Here is a 25,358-nt window from a genome sequence, read left to right as displayed (position 1 = left end):
AACGTGAAATCTTACATTGAAAAATATACATATACTCTTAGCTCTTTTTTCAAAGGGGTTTGGATTTTCTTGAAGAAATTTAGCTCTTTCTAGCCATTTTTTTTTTCTAAATTCTAGCCCCAAGGATTTTTTTTTTGGCAACACTGGCCGGAACTCATTTGGAGTGGAAACTACTATTCTTTTCTCTCATGTGGATGAAGTATGGTTGTACTTAAAGGTTTTTTAACGTCCTTAAACAAAGATTTTTCAAATCTAACCACAGTGATTTATTAGGGTAAACGGTAGTTATTTTCAGGGTCATTATGTTTTTAGCTAACATTTTGTAAATCAAAGCTCTCGTTTCCTTCATTTTTACTATCTTCCCATTCCATTTAGAGGCTTACTTACCTAGGGCTCGACTGTTGTTGTTGTTGGTGTTGTTGTTGTTGTTGCGATAAGGTTACTCCTTTAAGGCTTTGGGGAGTGTTATCGATGTGATTGTCCTTTGCCGGATACAGATCCGGTACGCTCTGGTATCACAGCACCATTAAGGTGCTAGCCCGACCGTCTCGGGAACGATTTATATGGCCACATTAAACTTTCAGGCCATCCCTCCCTCCCCACCACCAAGTTCCATGAGGAGCTTGGGGTCGCCAGCTCGTCTGTTAGTGAAACAGGATTCGCCGCGGATAGGTGAGGTTGACAATTGGGTTTGGAGAAGCTATACATATATGGATTTGGCAACCTGAAGGGTTGCGCTACACAGCCCCTTGAATCTGGTATTTTAGTCGCGTCTTACCTACCGCGGGTATATTCTGACCCCGCAACCCGCTGGGGACTATTTTTTGGCAGTACTGGCTCTTAATACCCAATACCCAAACAAGACTTTTAACTATCCCTTTTACACGGAGACGTCATTAGCGGTTGTCGCTCAGTTTATTACTCTGCAACTCGGTATCGACCAGTGCGATCGTGAAAAATGCTAAGGTACCATCGTTTTGGCTACTTCTCAACGGTTCCATATCGGACTGTAGCCTATAGATGAACGATATTCGATATGTCTTTTAACTGTAAATTTTTCTGACTAGATTGAGGCACGGACTGTCATCTTATTTTGCTGCAGGGTACCTACTGATTATGCCCCACTAGGGTAGCGGAAATCGCAAAGGTTTCGTTTCAATGATTTGTTGACGCCTGAGTCCTTGTTGCTGTTATATTAACGATAAAGACACTTCCCGAAGATTTTGGGGAGTGTAATCAATGTTGGTGGTCCTTTGCCGGATGCAGATCCTGTACTTTCCGGTAACAAGCACCGTTAAGGTACAAAACTGACCATCGAACGGGAACAATTTAGTATGACCACATGAGACCTTCTAGGCCATCCAGCTCTACTGCTTGGTATTTTACTCGCCTCTTACGACAGGCATACCTGCCGCGGGTATATTCTAAGCCCCCTAACCCGATGGGGTACGATACTCCACGTGTCTTTTGGCTGTCAGTTTCTCTTACTAAGTTGACCTACTGATCATGCCCCTGTTCCATCAGCGTAATTCGCAAAGGTTTTGTTTCATAGATTTTTTACGTAAGGTTTTTAAATTCTATCAAAGCAATAATATACCCCGGAAAATACAGTTATCTCCAGATTTGGTTCAGTGTAGCCATCGTATTCCTTACACCATGTGTTTTTGCTTCATAAAATTGAGCAGTCGACTTCGTTGACCACCTGAAACTCTTCTCTAAAGATTCAACTTGGTCATTTAGACTATCTGTATACCGAATGGGTGTCTCAGTTCCTAAGTGCATACCGCTGACTAACTTTGAAAATTAATGAAGTATTTGATCTTTAAACCCTTAATCTTTGAGCGCAAGACCCATGGCCCTTTCACTAGGCAAAAATGTTCGCTGAGTAATAAAACAAAGTAAGCAGCCTCTTCATAAAATATGTGATCTCTTTCCACTTGCGACGGATATCGATGAAACCGCTTCCTCAACCTCCTTTAAAGTTTCGCTCTGTTTGGTGTTTACTGGCGTCGTCAATCTCTTCTAGGTTGTCAATCTGGGAAAATCTATAGGCTCTGGCCGGCCTAAGCATGCCACATAATAGATAACTCTACCTAGGACCTAGGTAGATGGATGCCACTATTTGAACCAATGTATGCCTAGTTACGGCCAAGTTGAGAGCTCTGCTAAGTTATTCTTTGTATGCAAAAATTCTCTCTGTTCCTAAATGCCTCCTTGGAAGGCCCAGAATATATACAAGGATGGGCAAAATAGTAGCACTAGTTATTACCTGTCATTTATTGCCTTGACTCTCTTCTGATTACTATGCAGAAGATCGCCCTCGGAGAATATGCTCAGAACACTTCCCTTTTGCTCACTCCTCTCATTTCTCTGTTGATTGCTTTGATCAATTACTTGTTCCCACGCGCAAAGTAGATGGGGTTGGTGCAACTCGGAAAAGTCACGAAGGCACTTGTTACAGCCGACCTTGACCGAGTATCAGAGGAGACCCTTCGCGTTGTGCTCTTCAATAACCATCCGTTAATCATTCAATCATACTGCAACCAGTAGTGGCTTGTCTCCAACCCTTTCGAAGTTGTGGTAAATGAGCCTTTCCTCTTATTTACTCTCATATTAGAGAATGTTAGACTATTTTTCTTATACAGATCTACATCACACATCAGCCTAACCTAATTTACTTATCTAACGGTCATTGTTATTGCTTTTCTTTTCCAGGTTCGCATGGTGTGCAGCAATAACCGCAAATACATAAAAAATTTAGATATCGTGCGTAAATGCGGATGTACAAAGAAATGCTACTGACTGGAAGATGCGACTACCCAAATGCACACAAGTAGCTTAGATTTAAATTTAGGACAACCTAGTAATAACAATAATGATAATATTAATATTAATAACATAAACAAAAACAACAGTAATATAAGTATTAGCACTAGTTCTAGCAACGATAATGAATGTATATTTAATTGTAGTAGCAACACACAAGTTTTACTAATTTCGAACAATAACAATAACAACAACACTAAAACGGGAAGACAAATGCTGACCGCTCAAGAGACAAAGACTGCGGAAGAAAATAGAGAAAATGTGCGTAGCGCAAATATTACAAATGGAGGTGGTGAGGGCGAGAGTGTGATAGGACGTACACCAGAACGGGATGTAGAGAGCAACGAGAAAGGGGGGATTTTGGGGTCAAAGCCCGGTGTAAGAAGTTGCATATTGGTGGATGAAAGTGCTAGTTATGAGAACGATGACACTGGAGATACAGAACAGACGCTAAACCCCAGCGATGATATAAACTGGGATGATGAATATGAAGATGACGAAGAGGCAGAGGAAAATGAAGATGATGAAGAAGGGATAGGCACCGAGAATGGTAACGATGCTTATGCTGACGAAGACACTGCAGAGGAAGAGACTAGAGTGGATGTGGCAGCGCAAGCGCGTAAGTCCAACGGCGACTATGAATCACTGCCCGAAGCAAAACGGCTAACACAAGCGCTGGTGGGCGATGAAAATGAGTCGATAAAGAATATGCAGAGCGTGAGCAAAGCGAAAACTATTGCACACATACCAAGCGTGAGCATTGTAGATGCAGCGGCGGTACGACCTAACGAAGAGGAGGAAGATATGGGCTTTGATGAGGATGACGAACGCATTGCTATAATTGTGGAGCGTCAACGTGGCGGCCATCCTCACCGAACAAACGATAACGATAAAGGCTTCATGAATGAGGAGGGTAGCGGCGCTGATACAAATAGGTACAATAATAATAGATTTAGATTAGATTATCTAGATAAATATCGTAAAAAACAGCAGCGGTTGCATATGGAACATGCGAATAGTAGAGGAGGCGTTAACGTTGCGCGAGAAGGTAGCGGCAATTTTGCCAACGATGATGATGATGACGATGATGATGATAGCGATGACGACGTTGACGATAAAGATGATGATGATGGTGATGGTGTTGATGATGGTGTTGGTGATGCTGATGCTAACGATGACGCCGATCGACAAGAAGGTGATAATTATTTTAATGCGAAACATCAAAAATCGCATAATCGATATTTTCGTAAAAATACGAATGATGCAATTAAAATAATTTCAACACCGCTTGGAAAGGTCGGCATTGTATATCAGCAAACACCAACCGATGAGGATGGCAGCAGCAACAGCAAGAAACAAGATACACACACAGGTGACAAGAAAACAAGTTCTTTTACTGATTTTGATGCATTATCACCAGATCCTGAAAGTAGTCATCGCTTAGCATCATCTCATCCGAAAATTACGCCAGTCCTAACACCCGATGGCAAGGTTGCACTACTTTATCGTGGCGACTCGGAGAATTCAAAATACGAACCGATACGCAATCTAACGCATAAATTTAGCAACAACAACAACAAAAACGATTTTACAGACAATAAAGCAAGTGATACAATAAATAAAGATGCACCAGATTTCCAAAGCAACGATGGTAGTGAAAAAGAGTCGTCAGCTGATGCATCAGAAGATGATGATGATTACGATCTTGATAGCGATAGTAATGGCAATGAAGGTACGAATTTACGTAAAACCGCTAATCCAACAGATGAAACACAAAAGGCCGCTATACAAAATCCTGCAACAGATGCTGATGCCGCAACCGCCACTGGTAGTAGTGGCTCATTTATTATACGCCCTACAGACTCTGTGCTACCCATGATTAATCGTCCACTCTCCGAAGTGCTTGGCATCAAAAAGAATCAATTTAAACAGATACGCATCAAAGATCAGCCAACGTTAGCGCCCAAAGCCGCTGCGTCGGGTGGTGATGGCGCTGACTCTGTTGGTGTTGCTGGTGGCGTTGGTGATCCACGTTCGCTAGCTGGCACCTCAATTGATCGTGCAATCGATACAACGACATTACATTTCCTAACAAAAGTCAATTTAGCCGAATATCCAACATCGATGAAAACACGTAATTTCGATTTTGATTTTAGTCGCGATAATACAATGCTCGATGAACGCAGACGTTATAAAGAACATCAATTACATCAACAGCAACAACAGCAGCAGCAGCAAAAACAAAATGGTGGCAACAATAATTATGAAAGCGGCGATACTAGTAATAATAAATTAAATGAAGAAGTTTTAGCCAAAACTGAAGTTGTCAATTTAGCTATTATACCACATTTTGATGAAGAACTTGAGCGTTTGCAACGTTTACGCGAACTTGAGACGCGTCGTCATTATCGGCAACGCTATCGTCAACGTCCGAGCGAGCAGGATTTGTCGGGTATACATTGCATCATGCAGGCCATGATGGGTATAGCGGCTATATCGACAGTGTTTGGTATGTTGGGTACATTCTTTAAGCAACGAATACTCGATCAAATACGTTTAATGCATTGGTAGTACAGTAAGGGTATTCGATTGTATGGCGTAAACTGTGTAAATTTAATTATGTCGATGGCAGTTACAATTGAATACCCCAGTATACCCGCAGAAGAGCAGAAGCAGCAACAAAAACAGAGACAACAAGTATATTACACAAACACGTACACACACAACATTTACTATACGAACAACAACACCAATGCAGCCATTAAATGCAATATTTTTTTCCAATCCTTGTTTTTTGAAATCACATAAAGGCAACATAATAATGAAGAAGTTCTTAACAGTATTTACTAGCATATATATATATATATATACACACACACATATAATATTTGAAAACGGCCGAATATCCGATTATTGTTCGCTTTCGAACATGTTCGACCTCAAATGATCGACTCGAAACTGACCGAACTTCGGTTGTTTTCTGTTCGGGGCCAAAAACTAGATGCTTTGACTTTTTCCAGCATACCTAGGTAGGTAGGTAGGTATAATGGCTGCGACCGTGGTTGCCCAAGTAGCTAATAAAAAGCCGTTTTGATGCCATAAATTTCGTCTGAACCTACTGAGTACTACATGGATATGTTTTATAACCAACCTGAGTTGTTTATAAAATCAAGAATGTTTGTCATTCCTATTTTCGGTAATCTTCCAAAAAAGGGCCCCTGAATGATCTTAAACGGGTTCTAGCCAGAGCCGGGCATTTACACAGAAAATGCTCGACAGCCTCTTTTTCATCTATGTCCTTACAACTTCTGCAGTGGTCATTGTGCGGAATACCCATCTTTTCCGCATGCGTGCCCAAAGCCCAGTGGCCAGTACAGACCGCTATAAGTCTATGGGTGTCGTCCCTGGATCTCCCCAGCAGATACCTTGTTTTCCTTTCGCTGTAGTCCGGCCAAATGGCTTTTGAAATCGCATTACCCGCGGTGCTCTTCCATTTTTGTCGGGCTTTGTTCACATAAAAATCTCGAATAACTCCCTTGGCCATCCCCAGGGGTATACCTACTTCGACACTGGCTATTCTCTCACCCCCCCCCCCCCCCCCTCTGCTGAGCCCCTACGTGCCAGTTCGTTACCCATTTCATTTCCCTCGATTCCCCAATGTCCCGGAACCGAGATAATGGATATTTCCAGTGTCGGTCAGTGCCGATAAGATTTGTTTGCATGACCCTACCAGCCTTGAACTAGTCTATGGTGCAGCTATCGCCTTAATTGCTGCTTGACTGTCAGAAAGAATAGGCACTTTGCCAGTTATGCTCCTGGCCTCTAGCAGTTTACTGCCCTGCCAAATTGCGAGGACTTCTGCTTGAAATACACTGCAGTATGACGGTAGTTTCAGCGACGTAGAAATTTCTAGGGAGTGCGAGAAGATACCAGCTCCCACCCCTGAGTCCATCTTAGAGCCATCAGTGTAGATTAGTATGCCGCTCCCCTCTTCCAATCATTCCTACTTGGAATGATAGTGGTGATGTCGCCCTCAAACTGAACTTTGCGGGGATTATAATCTATATCGGAATTTAGTAATCCCATCGGGAGTAGATTAAAGTTGCTGCCATGCCCCCTCTTAGTATCCTTCCAACACCCAAACTGTCTAAGTCTCAGTGCGGTCTGCGCCGCTGTACATAGTAGGTATTCCTACTTAAATCCGAAAATTAATTGTCGTAACGTTCAAACCCGTTAAAAACACTATGGAAAAGAAATTTTACTATAAATTCCCAAAAAAGACCGATTTTTTCAAAATCTAAAAGTACAATTAAAAAACTTTTGAAACTTCTCTGCCACTCATGGAACCAAAACAAAAATGACTCCAGATCACTTGTAAATGCGATTGCATCAAATAAAAATACGCTTTATATGGAAATGAGAATTATCAATTGTTAATGCGAAAGCGTCATATAGAAATGAGAATAGTCAGGGGTAAATGACAACATATAAACTTAGTATGCAACAGCATCATTTGTGATAGCAAGAGGCGCATGCATTCAATTATTCGGCGCAATATCAGTTTCTGGAATGTCGACGATCGATCGACCGACCAAGAGATCCGTTGTTTAGGATTAGTAAATGCGCTGCTTGTACGATGGGAAGAGCAGGCGAACGATTTGAACGACTTAGTTTTTGCATGCCATGCCATTCGAGAATCGAGTCAGCTCGCCAATGTTGATTCTAATCGAGACTCTTTGGGGAATTGTAAAAACATCTGTGCATGGGCACTAGGGTGGATCGATTTGTACGGACGAAAGTTAACCGAGATCGCTCCATTGATTTTTCGATAGGATTTGGGCTCAGGAGAAAAAGTTCCACTACGCATACCCAAAAAAATAATTTTGGAGGCAGGGAAATTTCATTTTTTGACTTTTTTTCGACTTTGATTTTTAAGTTTTTTTTTTTTTTCATTATCTACTAAAAAATGTTCATATGTATACCCTGTCCGACCCAAACATGTCCCCAAAAACGTTGTCGATAGCAGTTTTTTGAAAAAAAAAATATTTTTTTGGGTCGGACAGGGTATACATGAAAATTTTACAATCAAATGAAAAATTTTTTGGTAGGTCATGAAAAAAACCTTAAAAGTCAAAGTCGAAAAAAGTAAAAAAAAAATGAAATTTCTCAGGCGCGAAAATTATTTTTTTGGGTATGCGTAGTGGAACTTTTTTTCCTGAACCCAAATCCTATCGAAAAATCGATGGCGCGATATCGGTTAATTAATTGACCCAGTCTAATGGGCACATTGCCATATCACTGACAAACGTTCATATGTTGTAGAGCAACAGGTGCAATATTTATATTTTAATTGGTGGCTAGAGCGAAGAGATCAGCAACGAAGTAGACTGCGCGAAAGCATTCCAGCATACAACATCCTTTCATGGCGCTTCCACATTTGCAATTGATTATTCTTATTCATGCTCTCCAATTAATATATGACGCTTTCTTATTTACAAGTGACTTTTCTCATATCGAAGTGACGTTTTCGCATTTACACTTGACACTTTCTCATTTACAACTGGGAATGGTGTAGATCACCAATCGAACTCTAATGTATTTGCCCAATGTGATATTAATGTAAATTCAATTCACACTCGATCTGTAATCATTATGGAGCCGTTTACTGTTATAATTTCCAGAATTTGTCCCCTATCTAGATTACGCTAGTTATTCTTATCTCATGCTAGAGGCTATGTTAGCTATATATTTGCTCGATCGAAAACCTTTTTTTTTTTTTTGTTAGACCAGAAAGGTTCGGCTCGGCATCTATCAAATCAGAGGAATTTCGTCTTTGCTCAACTTTAAAAAATCGTAATTCGGTTGTTCTCGAACGTTAAAATCAATTTTCAGCTCATAAAAATGTTATAAAAAAATACCGTTAACTAAGATGGGCGTTGAAGTTTAATTTCAAATTTTTTTCATCTTACACCACGTTTATACATGCACAAAAAATCCACAATAGTTAATCTATTCGTTTCTATCTGTTCCATCGCTATGTACTAGATTATTATCTCTAAAATTTTCACGAGTGTTTTTCGTTTTTTTTTTGCGCTTTCATCTCAAAATAACATCCTAGAGATGGTACAAGGTCTAGAAAAAAATTGCTATCGCTAAAATTTCTTCATAATTGCCGATAATCGAGGGACAAATTTATATGAGAAATCTGGTTATTTAATTACCGATAAGGGGTTACGTACAGAAATGAAGATAATTCTGTTATATGTAACCTAGCTTTTAAGAAACGTATAGATGCTATCCGTCACTAACAAGAACAGCACAAAACAGGCCCAATATTTATTTATATTTAAAAAAAATATTTCTATTTGCGGTACTAAAGGCCCGCTTTTATTTTTGGTTTCGGTCATTTTCGGCTAAAAATTTCAGTTTGTGTTCAAAGGCAAAAAACCGAAAGTTAGTTTTTACCACAAAAACACCCCTGATGAAATGGGCTAAAGTCAAGGCGAATTCAGCACCATGTTTTGTTATCCCAACAGCTGATTGCTTCTTCTTGATTATTTTCCATACAACGTCTTGTACTCCAATATGTCAGTTAATCGAAATCAATGGAAATTTTGTTTTGACTTGACATTCTTCTGCACGGCGAATTGGTTGAATTCGCTTTGCCTTGTGTAGACTCGCCTTGATTTCGCTCTTTAAATTTTATGTTGGGCTGTACATCAATCATCATTTTTCAACTGAATAACTTTTTATTTTCAATATTGACAATTGGGCTTTGTGCGTATTTGATAAGAAAGCCTCGACTCAGACATACCGAAAACATCGTTTACAGCAAATATCGATCTCGATTTCGACTTACATGATCCAGACAAAAACGAACCTTCACCAAACAGGCTGGAATAATCCGGAAATTTTTTTTTTACAAATATTCTGTTTACTTATAACCCTCTCAAACTAGCTAAATCCACAATATAGCAAACAAAATATTATCTAAGAATTTCGGCCTAGGAGGTTTTCGGTTTTCAAATAATAAGAAAGCAAATTATGTTATTGGAAATTAAACTTGGCGCCTCACTTAGACTCATATATACATATATGTATACAACAACAACACTTCCAAACATAAATACTTCTGCGAGTAAAAAACTTGCAGCAAAATTATTTGTACATTTTATAAGTTTTTTTTTATTTTTGCTAATCTACAAAAACATTAATAAACTGAATAGCGAAAAATATGTAAAGAAATGTGAAAAAAAGGTTTTCAAAAGAAACGATAACTCGTAAAAATCTACATGAAAAATACCAAATTTTAATCAGAGTTTAGGAAAATCTCCAGCTGCAGCTTTGTAATCTATACGCATAGATTTTTGACAGTTTTATCCCAAGGAGATGCTTTACGTTGTTTTCCATATTAAATATAACATTTAACTAAGGCTCCTGTTAGCAGTCGATTAGTCGTGTAGCAACCTTAGCATTGATTGAATATCGACTAGTTGGTATACGATTTCGACATAGAGTGCAACCTACAAACTTGAATACTAACGGTTTCGTAAATTAAATTTTTTGTTATTAAAAATTAAAATCAAAAACTTCATTTTGCCAAAAAAGAATTATTTATTACTGAAATATGAAATTTCTGATCCAGTTCTGATTATACCAAAGAAGCATATGTCAGCTGCAGCTAGATTACAAAAACACTACAACGACTTTACGAATCCCAGAACTCATTGAAAATTCACAAATAAACTATTAAAATAGTCCAATTTGTCACTAGTCTAATGTAAACAAAAACTAGTCGATTAGTGATGATCAATTATTTTACTAAATAAGCTTTGCTAATCGATTATTCGAACAGTCGATTATCAAGAGCTTTTCATTTGCACACTTTGTATGAAATATAATCTAAAATACTCTAGCATACTTTGTTAGACTACAACGAACTGTACTACAAACTGCATATTTAATAATTTTCCTAAATTCCAAATACATATTAGGAAATTTTATTGAATATAACATTAACTCCACAACGTCTTTACGACTCGCAGAACTTGTTGAAAATTTACAAAAAAAGAAATATTCGAATAGTCAAATTTGTCACTATTTCAATACATAAAATTAGGCGACTATTCGAATAATCGCTAATACGAATAGCCGATTACCAAGAGCTTTTCATTTGATACACTTTGTATGGAAGGAACTCTAAATAACTTTTGGTAATTGAATAGTCGATTACCAAGAGCTTTTCATTTCAAACACTTTGTATGGAAGGAACTCTAAATAACTTTTGCTAATTGAATAGTCGAATAATCGACTATTCCACTATTCTTATAGTCGATTGTCAAGAGTTTTTCATTCCACCCACCTGGTATATAAAAAATTCTAAAACATTTTGGGGACAACCAAGTTTTGAATACTTTGTTAAAATTAAAAAACTTTCTAAATTCTGAATAAAGATTTGGAAATTTTCTTGAAAATTTTCAAAAACTCAAGTTTTCAATCTTTTCGAATAAGTTTCGAAATTATATTTATATTAATAATTTTCCCGACAGAAATCATTTAAGTTTGGTTTTTTTAATTAACGAAAATAAAGAAAAAACGGAAAAAATAACTAATAAAATTTGCTGCTATTTTTTTAGTCACCACTGTATATATGTACATGCCTACAAATCAACATAAAATCATTGCACACAAAGCATACTTTTTATCATATTCTTACTTACATACACTCATTTATGCAATACAAATTCGTATATATGTACTTATCCTTTTTTAGGAAGAAAAAAATTGCATACTTGTACTTTTATAACATACTGTGTGCATTGTATTTTCCCTCCATCCTTAATGCATAAGACAAAACAAAAAGATGATGTATGTAAACTAAATATTTATTAACTACCACTACTATTACCACTACTATCGTACTGCTACTATCACATACATACTAATTCAAAAAACTAAAAGCAAAACATATACATACATACATATTATCTAATACATACATAGCATGCATATATACTCACCCCCTTAAATCAAATGTAAATGGATTCGTGCAAGCTACCCAGATGAAGAAAAATATGCTACATAAATGCCGCGTCAATTTGATTGCGCATGCGTACCAGCGCACAACCGGAACTGGCTAATTAATCAATGCAAACGTCTAACATACATACATAAATTGTAAAAAATGATGCAAAGCGCGCTATATTGAGGATAAATGAAGGCAGCGATTGTTGGGAATATATAGCGTGAAATCTGCTCATCTAAGATCATTTTTTGAAAATTTGCTTACATTATTTCATACATACTTTTTCAACATGCTTTGGCATTATCAAAACAAAAACGATTTTCTATTTTAAGAAAATTACTGTTCACAACTCCATTGGCATACCTAGACAATGGCTGCACAGTGGTTGTGAAATTGAAAAAAAAGTTTCTTGTTTAATGAAAGAAACGAAGAAAAGACACCCTGAAGATGGCACAACACCCAAAGCGGTTTGTCTCCAAATCAAAATTACAAACATTGACAGAAATTAGTCCAATAAACTTATATATTTTATAAATATTGACACAGTGCAGTGGTTAAAAGCTCCACCGTATAGGTCATGTTATGCGAATGGACGAAGATGCTCCGGCCAGAAAGTATTTCAGTGGACATCGCAGTTTTGAAGCAGAGAAAGGGGGAGACTTACACTGAGTTGGCTGCGGCAGGAGGAGGAAGACTTGAACTCCCTTAAAGTTCTCAATTAGCTTCAGTTATAGCGAAACAGGGAACTGGCGTGACTTGTTACGCAAGTGCAACACAAAGCAAGTTTTTTGCAAGATAATGAAGTCGGAAATATATAGACTACTATTTCCTAAAGCAATGACAGTGAACTAGCACCACGGCCTTCAGGGAGTGAGCTACATGCAAGATTCGCACGATACTTTTCATACTGTGTAGGTTTTTTTAGGTTGCTTAAAAGGATAAACTCCTTTTTGTAAAGTTTACCACTCGGTATAAGCTGCTTTTGCAACGAGAGCTCCCGAGTATGGTATCACTAAACACAACTTTGACGACCAATGCAACTATCCGCGCCTAGAACAGTGTTCTTCATTATCTCGTACATGTACGGTCGCACATCATGAGGTCTATGGGTACTATCGTGTTAATGGACTACTAGTATTAGCCTCCCCTATCTGCTGGCCGTATTCCACTTGTCAGTGTTACCAATGTCGTAAATTTCGTTTATTTTCTTAGCGTGGATAAATCATATGGTTTCCACAGAGACCATAACAACTTTTTCGAAATTCATGAGATAAGCTGAAGAAGTTTGAATCAGCCTTCTGCTCTAAAGAGCTCGAAGAAGCTCAGTTTACTGTCTAGGCTAAACTTAAGATATTTCGAAGAGCCGTGTGTTTCTATTTGTTGGTCCCCAAACCGTCATATTAATGTTCTTGGGGGCGGAAGAACCCAAATCAGGTGCCAGGACATATGTTATAGAATAATTCCGTCCTCTTGGCAAGTACTAGGACCCAGATTAACTGCTGACTCTAGATCTGGCAACTCTGCCGCCCCTAATAGCTGGAGCCTTGATCTGGCGAGCGCAGGACATAAACACAGAACGTGCTGAACCGTTTCTTCCTGCAGCTTAACTTATAAGCATGTGATGCCAGAAGGCAGTGTCCAGTCAGTATGCCCATCGTTAGCCTTAAGTCTTATGCGCCGCGTAACTTTAATTAGTTTAATCTACTTATGCAAATTCGTAGCTTCGTACTTTGATGAAACTCCCACGTCTGCGAGTGCAACAAGAAAAAAACTTGTTGGCTTATACGAGCGAAGAAGATTGTGGTATGTGACATACCAAAGATTAAAATCTAACAAGAAATATTGCACTGGCCCGGTATTATACTCACCTTGCTTTGACCGAGAGTAGTTCTGTACGTTAAATACTGGTAACTTAGTCGGTTCCTTAACCTCTCTGCTCCTTTATTTCAACTGCTCTTGAGTAGGACAGAAGACGGACGATAGGTGATTTATAAAAGAATCGGCTTTATGTTAAATTAAGAAACAAAGTTTTCAAATTTTCTCTAATGCGTTTCCCTGCTATTTGGCATCTTCTTCAAGGAGCCCAGTATAGGAAAGCGGACAATAAGTGCAAAATTATCCGTTCACTTCGCGTTTCCCTGGTATTTGGCATCTTATTCAAGGAGCCCATTATACTCGACAAAGCAGAAAACAATTACAGTTTCTATTATTTTATTATTATATTTCTTTATTACGGTCTTTAAGACCTAGTTGATGTTAAGTAAACATTTGTTTCATTAAATATTAAGTGTTTTACGATATAAAAATAATTTTACTTTAAACTTATTAATATTTTCACAATCTTTTATCTCAGTAGGTAGTTCATTGTACATTTTGTACCCAGTGTATTGGAAAGTCTTCTTTGCGAACTCTGTTCTTACTCTAGGCAGTCTTATATTATTGCAGTATCTAGTTCCATAGCTATGGATCTCGTGATTATATAATATTTTATTGGTCAGGTAACTCGGTAGCATTCCTAATCTTACATGATGTATAAATTTCAAAGTGAAGTAACTTATTGACTGTTTTATACTAAGCCAGTTTAACCGATTCAGCATTATAGTTTTTGATGTTCTTGGGGGACATTTTAATATAAATCGCATTGCCTTGTTTTGTTGTATTTGTAGTCTTTTAATTTGCATATCACTCGCTATCAGCAGAATTGTAAGACAGTATATAAAGTGCGGCTCAATAATTGAACGATACACCATTATTTTAGGACGTTGACTAATATGTTTGCATGTTCTGTACATGAATCCTATTTTCTGCGCAATATTTCTTTCAAGATAATTTATATGTTCTCCAAAATTCAGGTTTTCATCAATTAAAACTCCTAGGTACTTCATTTCATTTACTCTTTGAATTAAATTGTTATTTATCTTCAGGGTTATATTGTTTAAATCGTTATTACGTATGATGTTCTGGTTTTTGCAAAATACCATGAACTTAGTCTTATCTATATTTAACTTCAATTTTTTAAGGCACAACCAGTTGTATAGAGAGGCAAGATCTTCTTGTGCTTTCTGCATTGCTCAGTCGGCATATTTCTCACTGATAATGAGCAGTGCATCACCGCAAAAAGACGTATATTGCAATATTTTAAGCATTTTTTTATATCATTTATGTACAATGTAAATAGTATCGGTGCAAGTACTGAACCTTGTGGCAATCCGATATCTACATCCACAACCGATGAGACTGCGTTTCCAATTACCGTCCTTTGCTTTCTGTCACTGAGATAACTTCGGAACCATTCCAAAGTCTGTCCTCTGACACCAGTTTTGAACAAAACATTCAACAATTCCCGTCTATCAACTGTTTCAAAGGCCCGTTTCAAGTCTAAGAAGACAGACACCACAACTTTCTTATCTGATATATCTTCTTTCCATTCTGCAATAACCATGTTGAGTGCTGTTTCACAAGAATGGCTCTTCCTGAATCCAGACTGTTCTGGTATAATAACTTTGTGCTTTTCTAGGTATGCCACCAATTGATTATTCACCACCATTTCAATAATTTTCTCATTCGAGGGTAACGTATTGATTGGCCGTAGCTCCTCCGGTTTCACTGTATTTTTTACTTTTTCCACAGGTACTATTGTTGAAACTTTCCAGCAGTTTGGAACAATGCCATTATTTAGGGACTCATTTATTATGTCTTTGTAAAAGTTACCAATGTACATCATGGATTCCTTGAAAACACCCTCAGATAAAAGCTTTTCTCCGCCATATTTATTTTTAAAAGCTTTTGTGATATTCATTATATCATCTAGCACAATGTCAGTGAAAAGAAATGGTTCTATTGCGATCGAACGATCAACGTTTAGTTCGGATGCACTAGGCATTTCTTCGATGCTATCACTAATTTCGACTACGCTCTGTACAAAAAAATTGTTTAGGGCATTAGCTATATGACACTCATTATCGAGGCATTCGCCATGTATTACTAACTTAGTGATATGTTTTTTGTTATCTGTAAGCTCTGCGAGGCCTTTCAAACACTTCCACATCCGCTTCATGTTTCCGTTATTGCTGTGAACTCTGCCTTCCATATACATCTTCTTCTTATACATAATCGTACTTTTGTATATTTTCTTTAATACATTGTATTCATCCCAGTATCCTGTTTCTGTGGCAATATTATATAGATCAAGTTTTCTTTTATGGAGAGCTGTAAGCTCACGGTCATACCACTTATTTCTCAGTTGTATTTTTGTTCTCTTTACATATGTCAGTGCTTGCATTACTTCAGTAAGAATATTGTTCAGTGCTGTAGTTTTATATTCTACTCCCGCATTACGCATAAAGCTAAAATCGCATGTTCTTAGCTTATTTAAAAGGTTTTCGGAAGTATAGTATTCCCATGAGGTAAAAGTAGAGTAACTTCTCATTTTGCAAAACTTTGTTGTTGGCACTTTGAAATTAATTGTTTCATGATCCGAAATTCTATATTCAACTATATTTTCCGACCTAACTTGATCATTATTACTAAAGAGCAAGTCAATTTTGGTAGAAGAGTTCTCTGTTATTCTCGTATTGAAATTAATTCTTTGAATCATTGCCCTTTGTGCGAATAAACTTATTTATCGATAGCCTAAAATTTATGCAATGACATAAATATTTATGACGATTATTTTATTTTTTTACTCAAATTTGTGTCATTTCAAACCACTGTGCACCTGCGTACCCAACCAACCAAATTATAAATTATTTAAAAATCAGCTTAATCAGTTTATACAAAATCACGACAAAAGTATATCAAATTTACATAAATATAGCACATAAAAATACCGTTAAAACGAACACACCTACACACACAAACAAATGACGCGAATAATCACGTTCCTCCCAACCTCTCACCAACCGAAGTAAAACTCAGCGATTTTCAATGCAGTCGATGCCACTTTTGTTTCATACCCAAATAAAACATCAAAAACACAACCTCCTAACTTCTTAAATTTTTTTTATAAACAATTTTAATCTAACCATTACAGAATTTCTCTACAACCAAACAAAATCATTTTTTTATTTACAATATTGAATAAAAATAGTTAAATTCAAAAAATATTAAAAACGTACCGAAGAAATTCAAATGTGAAAGTAAGAAAATTTTAATTCGTAAAAAAAACCAAAAAAGTCTAAAAAAATAAGAAACAAAATTAAAAGAAAAAATTCAAAATGTCGCAATACAATTTTCTTAAAGCACAGTTGAACAAAAAATTTGAAGTAAGTGGCTTTTAAAAATAAATTAAAATTAAATTTAAAAAATGTGAAAAAATAAATAGCGCTTAAGCAGCTGGAAGAAAAAGTATTTATTTAAATAAATTATTGTAAAAAATGATGAAACACACTGCAAAAAAGCTTAAAATAAAGGAGAAAAAGTAGTAGATAAAAAATAAGAACAAAAATGAAAGAAGAACAAGCAGCATGCTGCAAGCAAAAGGAGTACAACTTTTTTCTGCAGCAAAAAAAGCAAATGAACGAATTTTCAAAAATTAAGTAAAAAATGCATCTAAAATGGATTTGAATAATTAAAATAACGAATTTTTAAGAAATGCATTAAAAAATCAACAAAAACAAAAATCTATAATTTAAGTTTAAACTTAACAAAGAAACTAACATCTAAGCTGGGTAGTCGCATGTAAATCTAAAATTAAAAAAAAAAACCATAAACCTTAACCATTAACCCTTAGTGATTAACCTAATTTACATATTGTATATTTAGTATTTAGTTGTAATGCGCAATAAAACAAATAAAAATAATTAAATAAAAAAGCTGAAAGAAATTTAACAAAACTAATATGATTTGCGCGTAGTTACCGTTAATTATAAAAGAAAAAAAATACTAATAATAATAAAAAGCAAAACAAAAAATAATAACTTTAAGAAAAAATCTATTTAAATAAATTTTAAATATTAAAATAAAGCTAAGTTAACGTGAAATAACAAAGAAATGCAAATAAAAAAGATTTAACTGACTACATACATACATTCATAAAAACTTGCAAACACATTAAAATTTCTTTTAGTTTTTAAGAGCTTTTAAGCGCCAAACACCAACACAGAATTTAAACACGAAGAAATATAGGAACAAACAAAAAAAACGAATTACGAAACCCAGAAACGAAAAATTTTTATTATGTATGTAATTGTTAAACTGTTTTTTAAATATTAAAAATTTATTTTATTAAATAAGTAAAACTATGCAATTTACATACTCGTAATATATTTACCAATGTCAACAAAACATGCAAAATTACAAAATAAATTTTCTTATGTACATGATGATTTTTGATTAAGTAAGCATACAAAATATTTTATAAAGAGTTTATTAATTATTATTATTTTTATTGTTTTTTTGTTTTAATAACAATTTTTTTTTTATTTTAGAACTAAAATTTAAGTTTATTTTTATTTTAATAAAATAACTGTTTCACTATTAAAATATTTTGTTTTTTATATTTATTTAAAAATAACAATTTTTTATATCAACTTTTGGTATAGAAAGTATATAATTCTTTTAATATTTTTTTTTGCTAAATTTTAACTTTTTATTTGTATTATAAAAAGATATATTTTTTAACTATTAGTTTTATTAGTAAGTAAAGTAACTTTTTTTTTCATTGTTTTATTTTTAGATAGAATATACTTCTCTTAATTTTTATTCTAAAACATTATTTTTTTTTACTTTTTGTTATACAATTTTTTTTTGTTATTAAAATAAATCATTTTTTAATTAAAAATTTCACATATTTAAAAAAAAATCTGTTTTTTTTTTTATTTATAAAATATATTGTTTTTTGACAACAAATTTTTAAAATATGTATACAAGTCATTTTTTTTAATTAAAAAATACATATATATTTTTTTCTCCTTCATTTTTATTTTATAAAAATATATGTATACATATATATTTTTCTTTTAATTTTACTATAAACAATATTTTTGTTTAAAACTATATTTTTTTACTTTTAAATTATTTTTTTATTTTTATTGAAAGAACAATTTTTACATAATATTGTTAAAGAAATATTTTGTCACTTAAAGAAATATTTTTTATTTGCATTTACAAAGAATCTACTTATTTCTTTTTATTTTTATTTAAAAACATTTTTTTTATTTTTTTTTATAAAAAGTATTTTTTCTTTAATTTTTATTAAAAAAATCCTTTTTAATTTTAAATTTTATTTAAAAAAAAATATGTAATTATTTGTTAATGTTTTTATTTCACTTCTAAAATATCTTATTTTTATTTTTATTTAAAAATAACATTTTTTTTTTTAATAAAAGTTATTTTTTTAATAATTTTATTTTAAAATATATATATATTTCACGTTTAATTTTTTTATAAAAACGTATGTATATATATATTTACTTTTAATTTTATTATAAAAAATATTTTTTTTGTATTCAAAGAAATATTTTTGTATTTTTATTAAGAAAAAATATACTATTTTTTTCACTTTTAATTTTTATTTAAAAATAATTTCTTTTTTTTTATGTTTATTTAAAAAATATATTTATTTTTACTTTTAATTTTTATTAAAAAACTTAAAAATTGTTTATTCTTTTAAAAAAATTTTTTTAGTTAAACTCTATTATAGTTTTTCTGTACATTATCAACTACATTTACGTAACTCATGCGAGTAACTACGTAACTATATTAATATATATTTATGTCCTATATATGTATTATAATTGTGTGTTGTGCATATGCAATATATTTAAATAAAAACAAAAAGTAAATAAGCAAAAGCTCACACAGACACACACACGAGCGCGCACGCGCACATAGCCGTATAAACATGTGTTCTATATGATTGTTTTGCATCCAACAATAAACTACATAATCGAAAAATAAATAAGGATGATTTGCTTATACATGTATTATAAAGCTCAACATGGATGAAAATTTGTTTTCAAAAATACAAATGCGCGCCCCAAAGGTAAGTCGGTAGAAACCGCAGTGATTGGGGGGTTATAAATATACCGAAAATGTTGGAATATTGGCTTCGTGCTTAATTGCAGGAAGACTACTTTGCAGTAACGGGTGTACGAAGCCGCAAAATCGGCGGACAGGGGCACACCGCAGGACGGGGTATTATCACCACTGCTGTGGATGCTGGCTATCAACTAACTGCTCAAGTGGTTCGATTAGGGACCCGTGAAAGTTACGTGGTGCGCAGATGACGCTGCAGTTGTCAGTGTCCTCCAACAATTAGCTCTTTGGTGGATTAGGCGCTTTGCTATAAACATACTTGGGCATCTAAGTTTTTACAAGTGCAACTAGGGTCAATGATTCGGGGCTGCTTGAGCACATCCCATACGAAGAAAAGAATACCTAGTTCCCTACCTGTGCTGTGATGCGTCTCGAAGAGCCACAAAGAGGTGGAAGGTTGGCGCAAAGACACTCAAAAGGCAGACTAGGCGATACATGTTTACACCGACGGTTCAAAAGTAATGAAAGGAGTAGGTTCTGCGTTATGATGAGTATTCTAAATTAGGCCTCGTCAGTAACAGCAGATTTAGTAAGTGCGGGTTGGAGGGGAAACGACCTAGCACGTTTTGTGCTCGTTCCCTGATCTCGCCTAGCTAAGACTCCTGCAATTATTATCAGTGACACAGCTATCAGAAAGCTTCTGGTGTATGCTAAGAGGATGGAGCGATTTTTTTTTATTTTGTAATGATATGGGCCCCTTCAATCTATGTGAAGTACTCCCAGACCGCCCAGTTCAATCTAACATAGGCTAACTATCAATAGTTTCACAGCTCTACTTTGCTCACGTTATGGGAAAATTCCGAATGTAATGTTGTAAAAGCTTTTGGGAGTGTTATCGATGTTGATGGTCCTTTGCCGAATATAGATCCGGTACGGTCCGGTAACAAAGCACCATTAAGGTACTAGCCCGACCATCTCGGGAAAGATTTATATGACCACATTAAACCTTCAGGCCATACCTCCCTCCCCACCCACAAGTCCCATGCGGACCTTGGGGTCGCCAGAGCCCCGTCTGAAACAGGATTCACCGCGGGTAGGTGAGGTTGACAATAGGGTTGGAGAAGCTATATATTGCGTTGGCAACCCCATGAATCCCTCAGAATGTAATCGTAAGTGTAAGCGTAAGCGTAGTTTTTGCAATTGGTGTGCTGTATGGAGGCATACAGAATTTAAGCGTGACTACATATATTCACTACATTTTAGCATGATATGGAAACAATGTACGTGGTACAGTTAATATGAGCGGAATCCGTGAACAAATCAGTCAGTGGAAATTAACGAAGGCAGAAAAGCAAAGTGATACTACAAAGAACAAGTAAAGGTGTCTAAGTTCGGGTGTAAGCGAACATTATATACTCAGCGTGAGCTTCAATTGTTCATTACATTTCAGATAAATTACTTTTCCACATAACACGTGGCACCGCCCGTGTAAAAAAAATTTCTCCACATTTTCTCTTACAATAAAACTTGATAAGTGAAATATCATTCATTCAAAACTATTTTTTGCTAAGTTATAGCTTATTATTCTAGTCTACGACCCTTTTAAACTTGTTTTATATCTAAGTTGCCGTGGTCTTTAACCGATCCCATTTTATTAATTTGAAGTTTTTCCTATTTATTCTTATAAATAAAAAATAAAGCTCTTTTTCGCAAAGATATACCTTATTTTATTCGTCCACGGCCCTTTGAAAAATCTTTTGTATAAAAGTGGGCGTGGTCCTTAACCGATTTCGTTAATTTTTCTCCAATGCATTCCTTATAGTAAAGGCAACCTCTCTGCCGAATTTTGTTTAGCGATTTTTATTTATGATTAATAATAATTTGTAAAATTGATTTTTTCACAAGTGGGCGGTGCCACGCCCATTTAAAAAAATGTTTTCAAATTTTTATCAAGAGTCTCAATATAAGTCCACATGCCAAATTTCAACATTCTAGGTGTATTATTTACTAAATTATCAGGTTTTTTGTGTTCTCCAAAATGTTATATATGATGAATTTCATATCAAAGACCGAAAAAAACGTAAATTTTGTACCCGACCCCCTCAGAATTTGATGAAATTTTGCATGGGGTTACATCTTACCCACCCAAACACAACCTCATTTTTAGAAATTGCATTTTCGAAAAATTGTGGGCGTGGCAAGGTATCGAAATATCCGAAAATATTAGAAAAATGACGATAATAGGTACTTTTAAAGTGTGATTACTACGGAATGGCTTTACCGATTTCAAAGATCTTCATACCATTAGAAAGGTATTGAAATAAGCTTTCAAAAAAATACACCTTAAAAAGTTTTAGTACACTGAAAAAAAAAATTTTTTAAATAAAATTTAAAACTGAAAAAAACACTTCAAAGATCAAGCGATTTTGAAAAATAAAATTTTATTTTAGAAAGGTCTATTTAATATATATAACATATCTGAAAACTAAAATGAGCTTTTTTTTTTTATTTTTTTAAGAAAATGCATCTCTTGGTTTCTTTCTCATATTTGGATATCACGCGTAAATTAATCAACCAATTTGAAAAATTTGTATACCGTTAGAAAGGTATTAAAATCACCTTTGAAAAAATACACTGTAAAAAATTTTTATTCCAGTGGGGTGCACCCCAGCTAACATCAAAACAACGGCTCGAATACTTCACGTACAAGGAAAAGGTCGGCGGCTCAATGTACTTGAGAACATGGAGATATACAAGTTAAAAACATTTGACGGCAGGATAATAAACGAACAAACCAACACTATCTCTGACGAAATATTTGAACCCTTAAACCTAGTTTACAAAAAACAGCACAAGCCAGAAGGTACAGCAACCAAAGACGTAACAATGAACAGGCAAAAACGAAAAATTTACCAAACGGCAAAAATCACCGATTTATACCTACCTCAACCTACCGCTTAGCTAACAAGCGGTATGTCTAGATACCTACAAAAACAACCCTTGGAAAAGGTAACAATTCGGTCGTATCAATACCGCGCACACACACACGCATATTAACGTTACCTACCACGGACACATAGATTGACATTACCTGCCACAGCACCCATGGACTATAAAAAACAACACAACGGATAGACACAGACCAGAACGAAACTAGGCATTGTTATGGAATCAACTAATAAAGACAGATGTGTGCAGCTATCAAGAAAATGTTCCTCTCAACTTCGAAACATTAGCTTAAACGAAGCAGCGCTGATATCTGAGCATTTTCCAGCAGTCTCCGACATTCATCGTTGCCGTATTTGCGAAAGTTGTCGCTTTAAACTTAAGGATGACCAAGATTGCTGATAATCAGCGTTCTACTGAAACGGAAAGTGAAGAGGCACAAGAAATCTTGACTAGCGGTGAATTGTATCAAGAATATAAGGAAGTTCCAACATGCAGCAGCTATACTAAATCACTCGAACGCAACGAACTCGTCGACAATATAAATAAGCATGTTTTTCCTCATCTTGGAAGCCATCCATCGCTAATGAAGCAAAAATATTTAGAAAGGGATTCATACTGCAAAAAAAAAACACAGCAAATTGCTCAAAGTATTTCGGATTCACTTGGAGGTGGTTCACTGTCAACTTTATCAGAAGACCTAAAGAAGATCAAAGCTTACTACGAACAAATTTTGGAGAACATGAAATATCAAATCGAAAACTGCTCAAATAATTTAGATAAGCAAAAAATATTATCTCTATTACCAAACACCATGACATCTAAGGAAATTAAAGACATTTTTGGGCATGATTTATATTACGAATTGATAAAAATTAGCAAAGATATACAAAACAAGTAAGGAAGGCTAAGTTCGGGTGTAACCGAACATTACATACTCAGTTGAGAGCTATGGAGACAAAATAAGGAAAATCACCATGTAGGAAAATGAACCTAGGTAACCCTAGAATGTGGTTGTATGCCATGTGTATGAAATGGAAGGTATTAAAGAGTATTTTAAGAGAGAGTAGGCCATAGTTCTATGGATGGACGCCATTTAGGGATATCGCCATAAAAGTGGACCAGGGCTGACTCTAGAATTTGTTTGTACGATATGGGTATCAAATGAAAGGTGGTAATGAGTATTTTAAAAGGGAATGGGCTTTAGTTCTATAGGTGAACGCCTTTTCGAGATATCGCCATAAAGGTGGACCAAGGGTGACTCTAGAATATTTGTACGATATGGGTATCAAACGAAAGGTGTTACTGAGCATTTTAAGAGGTAGTGGGCATGAGGTCTATAGGCGGACGCCTTTTCGAGATATCGTCATTAGGGTTGGCCAGGGGTGACTCTAGAATGTGTTTGTACGATATGGGTATCAAACGAAAGGTGTTACTGAGCATTTTAAGAGGGAGTGGGCATTAGGTCTATAGGTGGACGCCTTTTCGAGATATCGCCATTAGGGTGGGCCAGGGGTGACTCTAAAATGTGTTTGTACGATATGGGTATCAAATGAAAGGTGGTAATGAGTATTTTAAAAGGGAGTAATCCTTAGTTCTATAGGTGGACGCCTTTTCGAGATATCGCCATAAAGGTGGACCAAGGGTGACTCTAGAATGTTTGTACGATATGGGTATCAAACGAAAGGTGTTACTGAGCATTTTAAGAGGGAGTGGGCATTAGATCTATATGTGGACGCCTTTTCGAGATATCGCCATTAGGGTGGGCCAGAGTGACTCTAGAATGTGTTTGTACGATATGGGTATCAAATGAAAGGTGGTAATGAGTATTTTAAAAGGGAGTAATCCTTAGTTCTATAGTTGGACGCCTTTTCGAGATATCGCCATAAAGGTGGACCAAGGGTGACTCTAGAATGTTTGTACGATATGGGTATCAAACGAAAGGTGTTACTGAGCATTTTAAGAGGGAGTGGGCATTAGGTCTATAGGTGGACGCCTTTTCGAGATATTGCCATTAGGGTGGGCCAGGGGTGACTCTAGAATGTTTGTACGATATGGGTATCAAACGAAAAGTGTTACTGAGCATTTTAAGAGGGAGTGGGCATTAGGTCTATAGGTGGACGCCTTTTCGAGATATCGCCATTAGGGTGGGCCAGGGGTGACTCTAGAATGTTTGTACGATATGGGTATCAAACGAAAGGTGTTACTGAGCATTTTAAGAGGGAGTGGACATTAGGTCTATAGGTGGACGCCTTTTCGACATATCGCCATTAGGGTGGGCCAGGGGTGACTCTAGAATGTTTGTACGATATGGGTATCAAACGAAAGGTGTTACTGAGTATTTTAAGAGGGAGTGGGCATTAGGTCTATAGGTGGACGCCTTTTCGAGATATCGCCATTAGGGTGGGCCAGGGGTGACTCTAGAATGTGTTTGTACGATATGGATATCAAATTAAAGGTATTAATGAGGGTTTTAAAAGCGAGTGGCCCTTAGATGTATATGTGAAAGCGTTCTCGCGATATCGACCAAAATGTGGACCAGGTGATCCAGAAAATCATCTGTCGGGTACTGCTAATTTATTTA

At 35.5% G+C, this 25,358-nt stretch overlaps 1 protein-coding gene across 1 annotated transcript in view; it reads left to right on the top strand.

Moving 5' to 3' along the window:
* Nucleotides 1–18,433, top strand: part of sli (slit guidance ligand) — a 271,300-nt gene extending 252,867 nt beyond the window's left edge. The window contains 1 exon segment of the mRNA XM_067772110.1: nt 2,716–18,433. Within this exon segment, the coding sequence (XP_067628211.1) occupies nt 2,716–5,397 (2,682 nt within the window). The 3' untranslated portion in view covers nt 5,398–18,433.
* The last annotated feature ends 6,925 nt before the right edge of the window (nt 18,434–25,358 follow it).

The sequence above is a fragment of the Eurosta solidaginis genome, chromosome 3, assembly GCF_040869045.1.
Source record: "Eurosta solidaginis isolate ZX-2024a chromosome 3, ASM4086904v1, whole genome shotgun sequence".
Classification (NCBI taxonomy): domain Eukaryota; kingdom Metazoa; phylum Arthropoda; class Insecta; order Diptera; family Tephritidae; genus Eurosta; species Eurosta solidaginis.
The sequence above is the reverse complement of the archived record's forward strand: the minus strand, read 5'-3'. Positions and strand labels throughout refer to the sequence as shown.